Source organism: Anser brachyrhynchus, assembly GCF_964034855.1.
Source record: "Anser brachyrhynchus genome assembly, chromosome: 13".
Taxonomy (NCBI): Eukaryota; Metazoa; Chordata; class Aves; order Anseriformes; family Anatidae; genus Anser; species Anser brachyrhynchus.
The window spans coordinates 16,535,415-16,549,791 of record NC_137708.1 but is presented as its reverse complement, the minus strand read 5'-3'; the positions used below and the strand labels follow the sequence as shown (position 1 = coordinate 16,549,791).

Genomic DNA, 14,377 nt, shown 5'->3' with positions numbered 1-14,377 from the left:
CGAGTGATAGGACCCGAGGGAATGGTGTCAAGCTGTGGCAGGGGAGGTTTAGGCTGGATATCAGGAAGAGGGTTGTCGCACACTGGAACAGGCTCCCCAGGAAAGCAGTCACTGCTCCGAGCCTGTCAGAGTTTAAGAAGCATTTGAACTGTGCACTTAGCCACATGGTCTGATTTTTTGTGTAGACCTATGTGGTGCCAGGAGTTGGATTCGATGATCCTTACAGGTCCCTTCCAACTCGGGATATTCTATGAGTCTATGATTCTATAAGTTCTTCATGAGTTGCCCTGATTTCCCTACCTGGCACTTTAAAAAAAAGTCATCATTTCAGCATCAGACAGCAGGGACCCCAAAGAAAACAACTGGGCTTCATGCTCAATCCTACCATTTGTCCACAACCACATACCATTCCTACAACCAGCACAGACTGATGTGAGCCTCAGCAGAGCCTCCAGCAGCAGAGCAGGGCATAAAACTGCCTCACCCCCGACAAACAAGGCTGCGCCATGCTGGCAAGTGAGCTGGCACAGCTGCCATGACTGCCACCACCAACAGATTTCTGCTCCATACAAAGAGGTACGTGTGCAGATGCTACAGAAGGGGGATGAGAGTTAATGGGGGAGTCTGCTGACTTCAGGAGGCCTTTTCATGCGTGACTCCCCTATCCGTGGGACTTAAGAGGCTTCCTAGCATCGCCAAGCTGGACAATAAAGATTTGTAATACCCAGAACCTAGTCCAAGATGTGATGTCCACTTCAACGATACAACAATTTGGCTTTAAAAGACTCGTTTTTAACAAATGGGAATACACTGCCGTAATTAGAGCCACCACCATTACCGACCTTTCACTTTGGGCTAGGTATTTAACACTGCTGTCATTCTGTGTAGAAGCAGATGAAAGGCAGCTCTGACCAGACCCTAAGTCAGCATGTAGTCACGTTAGGAAAGCATTTTACTCAAATTATACACCCAGCTCCTAAGCAAGCCTTTCTGCCACAGGCTCAGCACCAATTTATTGAGGCCATATAGCTTCTGACAGGCTTGGAAAAGGGAGAGCTCATTTAGATCTTCCAGGGAAACGATGAGCTCTACAAGATATGGTCCAAATTTCTTTTCTGTTCTTACACTGCATGCCAGCACTTTGCGTGGTATTCTAGATGTGGCAGTGTAACAAGCACCACCTAATAAAAATCAACTGTCACCACCAATACTACTTTTTTAGGTAAGAAAACACAAGGACCATAGTGCAATTGAGGAATGCCATTTGTTCACTCCAGACTTAAAAGTTCTAAATTTGCCAAAAGCAAGCACTCTTGTTGCAGGTTTCTACTTCAAATGAACGAAATGCAGAGAGAAAGAAAATCTAAAGTTAGTGCCTAGAAATGTATAAACATCTGTTACAGCCTGCTTCTAAAGGCACTGATATGAAATGGCCAAAGAGTCATAAGTGGAGCAGCTCTGGCGATTAACACTAACAGCCCAGGCAAATACCAGGCAGATGCCTCCTTTAAGTCTGATATAAATGCTGTATGTACTGTCATCATTCGTATGATGGTCTAATTAACTGAAAATTCCAGGATATAAAACCGGTTTCAGGTGCAAACCATCTTCGTAAGTAGTACAGTAACAATATGGTCTTATGGAAAATGTTATTAAAAGTTTACTAATACCTCTCCTTCCTTGCACAGTCCGGAGGTCATATACAATGAAGGGCAGTAGTCACTGCAGTGAAAGTATCCTCCTTTGTCATGAAGCATTACGGCGTTTTGTTCTACAGCTGAACTTCCTCTGTGCTTTTTCACGCTGTGATCAGTAGGCCTGACAACCGCTTGTTCACCTGTAGAATATTTTGAACAAGCCTCTACAGAAAAATCACCATTAACAACTGGAGAAAGGCCCAGCTCCTCAGTATCCAGATTATTCACAGGCAGATCTTCAGAACGTGGCCCGTCCATGCCCACATCCTGCACCTTCTCCGGAGTACTGACCAAGTCTTGAATCTTCACGTCATCTCTAGACATGTCCTGCAAAGGCAAGTCAGGATTTCTCGGGTCCTGCATATCCACTTCTGTCTTCAAAAGCTCCTCTGCTGCAGCTGCAGATGAAGCCACCTCTTCAGAAACTACCGAAGCACAAGACACATCATCAGCTTCAAGTTCAGGCAAAGTCACCTGTGGCAGGTGGATCAGAGCTGTAGTATTCACTACAGAAAAGTCACCACTAACAGCTGGAGAAAGGCCCAGCTCCTCAGTATCCAGATTATTCACAGGAAAATCTTCAGAACGTGGCCCGTCCATGCCCACATCCTGGGCCTTCTCCGGCGTACTGACCACATCCTGAATCTTCACGTCATCTCTAGACATGTCCTGCAAAGGCAAATCAGAATTTTTTGGGTACTGCATATCCACTTCTGTCTTCAAAAGCTCCTCTGCTGAGGCTGCAGATGAAGCCACCTCTTCAGAAACTACCGAAGCACAAGACACATCGTCAGCTTCAAGTTCAGGCAGAGTCACCTGTGGCAGGTGGATCAGAGCCTTAGTGTTCACTACAGAAAAGTCACCACTAACGGCTGGAGAAAGGCCCAGCTCCTCACTATCCAGATTTTTCACAGCAAGATCTTCAGAACGTGGCTTATCATCCATGTGTAATTTAGAGTGCCTCTCCAAGAGTTCGTGCTCCGCAGCACTGAGAAAGTCCTCAGGTTCTTTCATCAAATCTGTCTGTGGAGTTTCAATTACATCCTTAGAGGTTTCTTTAGCATTTAGCACAGTGACAGAGTCACCTGAGAGCTCTGGCAGCTGGGAGACAGGTGGTTCTGGCCCAAAGGAAGAAACCAGTGTTTTGTTAAAGCAATCATGCTCGCTGTCCAGGACAGAGGAGCCAAAGTCTTGCGACATTTCTGCGGCTTTGCAATGCTGCACGAACTCCTTACATGCTGAGCTCTCACAGCCCAGATTATTGAACGTGCCTAAATCTGGGAACTGCAGATGTGCTTCCACCGTGGTGGAAGCTCTTGCACTCTCATTCTCCATATCCAAGTCCTCTCTCTGGGAGGTGGCATCCTGCCTCCTGCTTTGGAAACTCCTCCAAGACCTTTCTTCATCAGGTGAAAACAATTTTGAGGAGCCTCGCAGCTTCCGAGTTGCCTTGGCCACACTGGTGAATAACCTCTTAACTCCCAGAAAGCAAGCGACTTTGGATACACTGATTGATCTCTTCTGCTGGCTAAAATTCTCTCCATATTTCATATCAAAGTACAAAGAAGTGGAACGATCAGTTGTATTTCCCAGGTTCTGGAAATTGGTTTCAACTCTTTCATCTGGAAGCTTTAAATCACCTTTGCCAGTTAATGAACTTTCTTTCGTATATCTGAAGAGTTGAAAGCTTCTTCTTCTGCTGCTCTGTGGGAGCACAGTACACCTCTCTTCATTTTCCCCTTCTGTATCTGAATGACTCTTAATAAAGTTTTCAAAATTCAAAGACTTGCTCTTTCTAGCTCGTATTTTATGGTAGTTTGTATAATCATCTTCACTGGGGACGATAATATCCCTGAGACATTTAGTTTCATTGGCATCAATGTCTTTCAACTCAATGGCTGTTGAACCTGAGTAGCGAGAGAGCCTCTGATTTTTACCCATTTTCTTAACCCCCTTGATGAATGTTCTTTGCAAGTTGGCTGAATTGTCCTGCTTCTTGGTGGCACAAGCAGCCTTTTCTCCGAATCCTCTCAAATCTACTTTATTAGGCATCCTGGAGGTTGCTGGCTTTCTCACCCCATCCCCGAAGGGTGGGTTTTCTTCTTTTGAGGCCTTACATGTATCCTCTAGTATGATCATGGACTGGGGTCTTGTTTTATTAATAGAGGGTCCTTTCTTTTGTCTAACAGAATTCCAGATCTTCTTGACTTTGGTCTTCTCATCCATGGGTTCTTCTTCCTGTTCACTGGGGACTTCGTAACCATAGATGCGGTGCTCATTACGACTGTGTTTCACTATTTTGATACTCTCTCCGCCCACATCAGCTTTGGAAATCCTGTTTGCATATCTACTTGAAGCTGGAGCAGTATCCAGGTAGCTGTCTATATATTCCATTGCTCTGGCTCATACGCTGCTGTCAGGGTCACACATGAATTGTCTTTAGACTGTTTTCTTCACAAGACTTAAGGAAAAAAAGAACAAAGGAATAGAATTAGGATCAGAAAGGTGTTTTTTTCAGAAGACATACTTGTTAATGCAACACAAGTCAAGTCTTATCCCAGCCACAGTGGTAGCTTTGCCACTGATTTCAATGAGACTGAATTTTGCTCCCAAACCGTATAAAGTATAGAGCAACTCAAATCTGATTTAAATGACTGAAGATTTAGTGATCACAATAAACTTCCTGCATTAATAAAGTTACCACAAAGTATACGCAGAACACCATAAAGCACATGTTGGTCTTGCAAATTGCCACTACTCTTAACACATCGGAGTACATGACAGAGAGAGAAAGAGGAAATTACAGTAAAGTGTCCCTGTGCATGTCACTGTCATGTCCCCCCGCCCCATCTGCCAGGAACCGACAATGCTCTCCCACTGAGTTCACTCTCTTAAGGCAGGCACATTCAAAGAAAAGCCAGGATGAGCCTCTTCCTGGAAATCATGTAATTCTGAAATAAATTCAAAACCAAAAAAACTCATGGAATATTCAAGCCAGGTTTTCCTACTGCAGCTATGGCACCAGCACGGGAATCCCTCAATGGAACTGGACTGCTAAATGAAATCTGCTTGGCCACCACTCAATGCTACACAAAAACACGTTCCCATCAAGTGAGTTTCAGCCTAAGTGAACAGGACTAAAACCTGTACCCCATATACAACAGCAATGGTAACCATTCCAAACTCTCTGAGGGAATTTGGACTCCTACGCATGCAGATAATAAGCCTTCCTTTCCAGTGGTATACACCTGCCGTGTCTCACTGCTACAGCTTCATGATGTGGCCCTGGGTTTGCTGTCTACCTGTGCAGCACACAGACCTGCGCGCCAGGTACCGACCAGGGTTAAATTCCCCCAGCTCCCGGTCCCACTCTCAGGACAACAAAGGGAAGCGAAAGTAGAGACAAGAAAGGGTACAGCCCCAGAGACACAGACTTGACAACACAAAAACTCTGCATTTTCCTCCAGTTTTAATTAGTGAATTAGTTAATTTTAACTAGTTACTGACGCCATTAAAATTAGCTAGTTACTGGCATCAGCTAACATTCCTACCTCTAGTTATTTTAACTAAGTGACATCTAATACCTCTGCACAGAATGCTGAATTAGTAGCTTTCACAAGAGCCTTGGAAGAGAGGGGAGGGACTGTTGTCTCACAAGGCACCCCAATTAAAACTGGGAATGAGATTCTGAAACTACTTGAAGGGGTCCAGAAGCCCAAGGAAGTAGCAGTGATACATTATAAAGCGCATCAGAGTGGCAATTCAGGCACTGCAGGAGGAAATGGAAAAGCAGATGAGGCAGCCATACAAGCAGCTGTAGGTGGAACTATAGACCTATTACCTACCAGGAAGGTATCGATAAGTACCTCAGAAAATACAACAAGGAAATTAAACTGGCCGAATTATTAAACTGTGTTAAAGATTCAATTGGATGGTGGGTAACTGCTCACGGACAATGGACAACTGAGACACTGAAGCAGTAAGGTTCTACTGGAAGAAGTAATCCCAGGGTTACATACCCCGTGGAGGCCACAGTCTAGTGGCAAGGTAGAAGGAATGAATCAAACACTGAAAGGACAAATAAGGAAATTGTGCCAGGAGACACAGTTACACTGGACGCAGGTTTTACCGATAGCGTTACTCAGACTTTGCATAACTCGCAGGGCACAAGAAAAAGCAAGCCCATTTGAAACACTGTACGGGAAGCCTTATGCTGTAAATTTGACTGGGAAACCTGATCAGATGCATGTAACTGTGAATCAAGCACTTACAGATTTTCTTTTCTTCTTAGCAAAAACTTTGAGTCTTATCCACAGATACATCCTAGTAACGGCACCGATTCCATGAGCTGCACCGGTTCACTTCTCTTCTCCTGGAGATTAACTTTACCTGAGCCTGGAGGGAAGACCCCTAACTGAGAAGCGGAAAGGACCATACCTAGTGCTGTTAAGGGCAAATATTGCTGTGAAGCTTAGAGGGATCGACTTGTGGATTTGTTACAGCCATGTGAAAGCTGCTCCTCCAAAGCTGTGCAAAACTGGAATAACAGAGCCTTTGAAATTGAAAACCAACAGTTAATGGACTACAAATGTATAGTCTGAGATTGTATGAATTGAAGTATATTTCTATTATTGTGATCTGCGTTTTATATATATAGAGAGAGATATTTTCTGTGTAAAGGTGTAAGTTTCTTTAAGTTAGAAAACGAGGGGGTTAAAAGCATTAAATGCATTAAAGCATTTTGTTGGTTGAGTGTAGTCAGAAAGCCAGGGGGCGAAGGAAAACAAGAAGTGGTCTGAAGCCAGAACACCCATTTGGAACTGATAGCTTCCCTAATGGGTTTTCTGAACTCTTGCAGTGGTTGTCTTCTTGGTTTCTAGATCTGAAATTATGGATGAAGAAAATTTTAGTCCTAACAATAAGGGTAGTAACATTCTTTGTTTGTATGTACATACTAATACAATGCACCTGTGGGTAGGTGCTGCACCAGGCTGATGGATAGGTGAGACTAATCTAATCTAAATTACGTAAGTCTCAAAGGGGGGAATTATGATGCCAGTAACTAGTTAATTTTGTTTCATTAACTTTGTTTCATGAGAAAAGATGTACAATAGGTATTTCAAGGAAAGGGCAAAGATGACCCAGGTCTTAAAGATACCTAAAGGATGAATAACTAAGAACTACTTAATCAAGAAGACCATTTTGTAAGGAGGAAATCCAACACACTTGCTTTTGAGTTTGTTACTATCCAACCTGTTGGAAACAACTGGCTGGAAAACAACAATAAGATAGTTACAATATGAACTATCCATGAACTATCCTCATTACAATACTAAAAATTACACCCCTAGTCTGAGGAACCCTGGCCCAACAAGAGACCCTTCCCCTCTGAGGATGCACAGAATGATTTTGTCACGTCAGCCGTATGCTAACTATGTAACCAATTGGAAATTAGAGGATTGTACTAACACGTAAATGTTGTGATAAGAGGTTGTATTAAGTGTGGCTTGGAAAGTGCCGGCTTTGTGGGAAATCACCTGGTACCCAGACTTGCGCAGTGCTGAAATAAAACAGTATCTCAGCCAGAAACTCCAGGTTTGAGGAGTTTCAAGTTGTGCGGCCAAACATATATGGCAGCAAAAGCCCAAAATGACAAAAGGTCCCTATTTTTCCTCTTTCCCGTTTTATACTTTACTGGTTTTGGCTGGGTGGATCTTGCACAAGGGGAGAAGATTCAAAAGAAACAGACTTCTCTACGAAGTCTTTGGAGGGATGCTAGCAAAGAGGAGAGAGAGGCCACTTCCCACATGAGAGGCATTAACAGGAGACAGACTCTGTGTGGCCCCTCCCTAGAGAAGCAACAAAACCTAGAAAGGCAGGGCACAAGGGTGACTTTAAAATTAAAAATAGCTGTGTGTTTTTTTGTTTTTTTTTGAAAAAGCACACAGGTTTGGCAGCATTACGGCCCTTAATGACAAATAAAATCCGAGTATGGAGAATGGATGCAAAAGTACCCGATTAACTCTTACACATCTTTCTGGGACACAGGAAAAGGAGGTTTTGAAGACAGCATTTTGGACATAGTTTTGAGGGTGCATGTTAGCTGGAAAACCGAAACGGTTAGTCATCCCCCTGACCTTTTTGACTTTTCTGCAGGTGCAGGGGCAGATGTCAGGCTGTATAGCAAGCTGCTGCCTAGAAGCTAAGCTGCAGCTCTCTGCACGTGAGGCTTTAGCCACAGACACCGCGAGGTGATGCCACTACCTTATGCCACCCCCTGAATTACCTCGAGCCAAGAGGGTGGCACGGCTGGGTGGTTGCGGCTGGCACGTGTGGCCTGCGAAACACACAGCTTCTCCTCTGGCCACGAGAATGGTTTCAAAACCCACAGCAATCAACCAGACACCGAGAACTGCTCCAGCCTACAGGAGTTACGGGGTTTTTCAAAAACCCAGCCCTGTGCACCAGGCCCTGTTGTTCTTCTCACCACAAATCCACACCTTCATTCCCAACCTCACCTTCCTTCTCCAGGTAACTGAGGCTGACAGATGCATTAGATTTGCATAAAATCCCGTGCAAATGGTACCAGGTGTGTTACTCTAACATCTGAGCCATGACACCCTTCCAAATTCTTTGAATTTTATTTTTTTTTTTGGCATTATCCAAATCTCTAAGAAAGAACTCGGTGCTTTGTGTCTCATTCCTGACCGCATAACATTTCCTTGGCAACAAGGGCTTTTCTTGCATGATACAGGTGGGAGTAACAGCAATTTTCTTCCATTTAAGTGTAATTTAGCAGAGGAATACAAGAGCAGAAAGAACACCACGTGCCCAGCGAAGCTGACACTTCTCAGGGATTTACAGGACTCTGAATTGGGCCCAGGCAGTCGGGGCTGTCACAAGGCTTCACGCAGGAACCAACGATTTTCTCAGGCAATCTTCTTACGTGCTCGTCCTTAGTAAATGCCAACACCACTTCAGATCATAACAGTTATTTGTCAACTAGCAGAAGGGGGGGGGTGTTTGTTTTTGGTTTCACTGTTCAGTGCTGTAAAGCTGTCCCCTAGCTAGAAAAAACACCAAAAACAGCGGAGAGTTGGGACCTCCAGCTAAAGGGCTGTACACCAGTGCCCGCCCTGCGCTGCCTCGCCAACCTCATTCTGCAGCACAAGCAGCCTGCCCCGAGGGGACGGCGCCCCAGCAGCAGAAATGCTGCCTTTAGTTTTCTCCCGGTGAGCCACAGAAACACACAAGCTCCGTGGCAGGAGGAAGGGGCAGGGGTGGGTAGAGCTCCCTCCCTCCCTCCCCAGCAGTTAGAGTTTTGCTGGACGAAGCGGCTGGCTAATCGCAGAGCAGGTCTCCAACCAAGCTCTGCGGGGTCTCTCCCACCCTGGCTTTCTGGAGCGAGCTTCTTGAGTGGTCTTCAAGTTGTTACAGACCGTGAACATCACCAATTACACCTCAAAATTCCAGTTTTATGCAGCCACTTTTCCTTTTCAGAAAACCAGCTACAATTAAGCCTGTGCCCCAAACGGGCTTGTTTTTTCCTTTCATTAACAACCCGATGCTTCCAGCACTGTCGAAGCTGGGCTCTGTCGAGGCACCGCCAACAAAACCATCCGTCTCTTTTCTCATCTGCTCTTGCTGCAGAGCAATGACTCAGGACACCTCTCCGAGGCTCTCAATCCCTCTCTCACCTTGCGGCAGAGCTAAATTTGCTTCAAAACCCATCGGCCACCCATCGCGCGGTGCTGCCGGGCTGGGGACGGCGCAGCAGAGGCGCCAGCAGCGGTCCAGCAAGGCGGCAGCCGGAGCTGGAATGCACCGAGGGCCCCTGAGGACACGAGTTTCCACTCGGCTCTTCCTCTGCGGGATATAAAATCACAAACAAGAAGGAGCCTTTGGCCATTGTTTGCCGGGGAAGGGGGGTGACAGGGAGAGGGCACGCGGCACAGCCTGCCAGAAGGCACGGCTGAGCTAAGGAAGTCCTGCCTGGGCTTCGGTGTATCCGCTCCTCTCCAGGAGGGGCAGGGGGAGGCAGGAAGGAGAGAAAATAGAGAACAAATGATCACACAGCCCTTGAGAAAAACCTGTCTGCTCTCGGAGAGCGTATTAAGCCCCAGCATGCAGCGCCTCTCACTATACAAAAGAAAAAGAGGAAAGAAAATCCCACCGGTTCTTCCGCTACCGTGTCCTAACGCTGAAAAAAAAATGGGAGGAAACAGATGTTAAGCTCTCCAGCACCAGGAAATTATCTCTTTCATGAGGGTACGTTTACTTCAGTCTATTTAGGTAAAAGAAGCAGCAAGAGAATCATGACTTCTGCCCCTTTCTGTCTACGTCTCCACGGACGTTTCAGCCTCCCGGTGCTGCTCCAAAGGACCAGCCACAAGGCAGCTCTCGCAATTTCACAGCGTGCACCCAGCGGCAGGAGCCAGCGGTGCTCGAGCCCCTGCCCACCCCGCAGGTACGGCAGCACGACGCTGCCCACACCGCGGATTTCTCAGCCCCTGCAGAAGTTCAGCATCTGCTGGTTACAGGACAAGACGGACGCTTTGCTGCTGCGATTTGGACAGGCACGGTGGTATTATGGCTTTAAAAAAAAAAAAAATAGAGGTGGAAGGAGCGAGAAGAAGAAACTTAGGTGAAACATCTGCTAAAGGGATCTCCAGGCCGTTAGCAAGCGCAGTTATGGCTTTCCAGCGCCCGTAGGAAGCGACCGTAGCATTTAACCAGCATTTCACAGGCTCTGCAAAACGCATTACACAAGAAGTTTTAAAAAAAAATAAACAAAAAACCTTTAGGAGCAGGAGATGGGCAGGAGATCAGTTTGGATCCCTCTCCAGCCGGGAGGGAACAGATCTTGGTGAAACACCAAGCAATGCTCAGTGGCAGGGGGGGATCTGCAGCCACGGTCTCACCGCCGCCGAGGACAACCCGCCAGACAACACTAAGCAAACGCTGCGTTCCCCGTGGCAGCGTGCCTCTGCCCTGCGTGGTTTTCACAGGTCTAAGCCCAAGATTTTACAGTACTGGAACCGTGTTTGTGTTTGTTCCTTCAGTGTGCACCAGGCAGGCGGGTGGATGCGCAGACAGCTCCATCCCCGCAGTCGTACAGACGGAACTCAAAACTTTGGTTTGAGTAAATCAGTTCGCTCAGGTATAACTTACACGTTACTTCCTTCCCACTTCAGGAAGCTTTAGACTGTGCGACGGCTGAACGCAATGAAATCGGAGCAGGAGACTGATTCGCCTGCAGCTGAGGGACAGGCAGGGTTGCCCAGCTGCATCTGTCAGATCCATTGGACTTGTGCTGCCAGGGGAGGGACCAGCTCACTGCTACCACGAGCAGCCCCACACGCGGGGCTCGGTGGGCCCGATAAAACAGTGTGGTGGTACGGAGAGGTGCCAAGCAGCTCAGGGGGGTACCAACACCCGGCCCTGCATCACGCCGAGCCCTAAGACCTGCTGTCAAGCCAGCAACAGCCCTGGGTCTGCAGTGCTTGCACAGACAGGAGAGCCGCCATCTAACTCCTCGCGCAAAGCCAAGCAGCAGAAACTTGAGAAGAAAACTTGGGTGTATGGAAATCCATGCTCATTTGGATCAAAAGGTGGAGAAGGTATAGGTGTATATATATATATTGTTGCAGCATTATCCCTTGCACACCTGTTCACATTTTCATAAGCCCTTTTTTTGCAATTCTGAATTGTTTTGCTATACAGCAAACGAAAGTAAGGTGAATACCAAATAGATCTGAAGGGATACTTTTGCTGTTTACACCTCGGATGCACAGGTACCAGAACAAAATAAGGGAGTCAGAAAACACGCTTATCCTCCAGAACAAGGCTACGTTTTGATGCACGACAGCTGCTTCCCCGGATCTTCTCAGGTATTTGGCACCGACTGTGGCCATCGTAACAAAGAAATAATTGTCATCATATTACTTAGGCTGTTCAGAAGTCACTTAAAAGTAGTTAATTACATTTAAGAGCATTTAGTTACAACCTCAGTAGCAGCTATAGATATTCTGATATCACAGTGATGAAATGCTACAGCGCACGCCGACTATGGGGTCTACACCCACGCACACCCCATTATCAGTTCAGAGGACCAGTCCCAAGTTGGAAGTGACCCACAAGGCTCATCACTCCTGGCTCCACCCAGGACTCCCTGGAAATTAAACCACACATCTGGAGCGTCCAAACGCCTCTTCAACTCCAGCAGGCTTGGTGCTGTGACTGCTTCCCTGGAAAAACGGGGCTGGAACAAGTTCAGTGTCGAGCCACTGGCTGCATGCTTCGTGAGGACACTGGGAGGCGATGGCCTCATGATGCTCGTACATGACTTTGCATTCCCAGTTAGCCAATTCAGCAGAAGTTCCTCTGCAGCTTTACAGCAGTGACATTTCCCTGCACTGAACCCCTTAAAAATACTTACCTTCCCCAAAAATCCTTCAGGAAAAAAAGCATGGCTGTCAGTAGCCTCAACGTAAGAACAGAAATCAGCAACCAGCACTCAGTATTTTGTATCTGACACAAAGATAGTGTCCAAATAATTGTCTATTGTATCCCAAAGACGGCACAGGAAAGCTTTTCCCCTCGCAGGGAGCCTAGAGGTCACACATGCTTCTGCCATAACATTTGCTATAAATAATCTTCGGCTGAGCAAAGGTTTGGGCCAGTTACAAAGCAGAGTAAGGCAGGCACTGTGCTCCTATCGGCTTCAGCCATTAGCTCTCCCCAGAGAATGCATACTCTACCCTATTGTTCCTGCTCAAATGTTTGAAAGAATTATTTTTTCCTTGCTTCTGTTGTCTGGGGACTTTATTTATATTTTTTTCTTTGACATGGAATCACTACGAGAAAAATCCGTGCCATCTTACGTGACAGCTCGCTGATGCCAGTATTGCAGGCAGGTGTGGAGGGTCACACGTACACATACTGCCGCAGCTCCAGACCTCGCACGCTGCGTCTCTGTGTTAATGTGTGTTCAGCGTATTGCAGAGAGACCCAGACAGACCGGAGAGCTGGGCGATCACCAACCGCATGAAGTTTAACAAGAGCAAGCGCCGGGTCCTGCACCTGGGGCGGGGTAACCCTGGCTATACGTACAGACTGGGCGACAAGACGCTGGGGAGCAGCCCCGCAGAGAGGGATCTGGGGGCTGTGGTTGACAGCAAGTTGAATATGAGCCAGCAGTGTGCCCTGACAGCCAGGAGGGACAACCGTACCCTGGGGTGCATCGAGCACGGCATCGCGAGTCGGTCGAGGGAGGTGATTGTCCCGCTCTGCTCTGCGCTGGTGCGGCCTCACCTCGAGCACTGTGTGCAGTTCTGGGCACCCCAGTACAAGAAGGACATTAAACTGCTGGAGAGTGTCCAGAGGAGGGCGATGAAGATGGTGAAGGGCCTGGAGGGGAAGACGTATGAGGAGTGGCTGAGGTCACTGGGCCTGTTCAGCCTGGAGAAGAGGAGGCTGAGGGGGGGGCCTCATCGCAGTCTACAACTTCCTCGTAAGGGGGACCGGAGGGGCAGGGGACCTATTCTCCATTATCACCAGTGATAGGACCCGCGGGAACGGTGTGAAGCTGAGGCAGGGGAGGTTTAGGCTGGACATCACGAAGAGGTTCTTCACCAACAGGGTGGTCGCACACTGGAACAGGCTCCCCAGGGAAGCAGTCACTGCACCAAGCTTGTCTGAATTTAAGAAGAGGTTGGACTGTGCACTTAGTCGCATGGTCTAAACTTGTGGGCAGCCCCGTGCGGTGCCAGGAGTTGGATTCAGTGACCCTCATGGGAACCTTCCAGCTCGGGATATTCGGAGTCTATGGTTCTATGACTCTACGATATTTAGCTCAGGATCAGAGACAAGGAGCTCAGTGCGGACGACAGCCCCAGATGCACACGCAAAGCTCGGGAGGACACCTAGCAGCTGGTTCTGCTCAAACATGTTAAAGAATTATTTCGGCAGATTTCTCACCAGCTCCTTTACACTGACCTGAGAAGTCAAAGGGTATGAACGCGTACTTCATCGCCTCCCTCGAAGTCCTGCGCCTGTCTCCAGGCAGACAGAGGGGTGGCATTTCCCCTGTACTTGTCCCCCAACGGCCTTGCTCCGTACAGCAGCTTGAACAGGAACCTTCACTTCTTTCAGGTTTCTCTACCAAGCAGGCAAAGCCATCCCCGTGCCAAAGGGGGGGAAGGCAAACTGCAGCGACCACGGCCTCCCTTGAGGCACACGGGGCCTGTGGCCGCGGTGGGCAGCAGGTATCGTCTCCAGACACGTGAAACGCTGCCCGGTGCTTCTCGGCAAGAGACACAACCGCCGGAGGCCTGCCCTGCCGTCCCGACACCGACGCTAACCCAAACAAGCAGCTTTTAAGCCGGCACCGCTGCACGGTGTCGCCCACGTGGCTTTTCCCAGCAAAGGGGGCTGTCAGCTCGTATTCCTCATGCACCGGGGACGCCACTCGAGCCAGCAGCAGCGTCTGAGCGGAGGGAAGCAGCGTCCGATTCAATTAGCATCATTACCGATGAGCTTTTTCACCTCTCAGCCATGCCCCTGCCCTCCAGGATGCGGCCGTGCACGCACAGACGGCCACGCTGAGCAGAGCTGCTCAGGGCACCCAGCTGGGACGGCGGAAGGAGAAGCTGACCTGACCTCATCAGCAACACACTAAT

The 14,377-nt window shown here is 47.9% G+C and overlaps 1 protein-coding gene across 7 annotated transcripts in view; it reads right to left on the bottom strand.

Moving 5' to 3' along the window:
* ARHGEF9 (Cdc42 guanine nucleotide exchange factor 9) overlaps positions 1–14,377 on the bottom strand; it is a 184,620-nt gene that overhangs the window by 163,708 nt on the left and 6,535 nt on the right. For all 7 annotated transcript variants that reach the window (XR_013938913.1, XM_080553826.1, XM_080553846.1 and 4 more), the window contains exon 2: positions 1,671–4,158. Coding sequence is in view for 6 of the 7 variants with exons in the window: in XM_080553826.1 (XP_080409952.1) it covers positions 1,671–4,091 (2,421 nt within the window). In the remaining variant the exon portion in view is untranslated. The remainder of the gene's footprint in view (positions 1–1,670; positions 4,159–14,377) is intronic.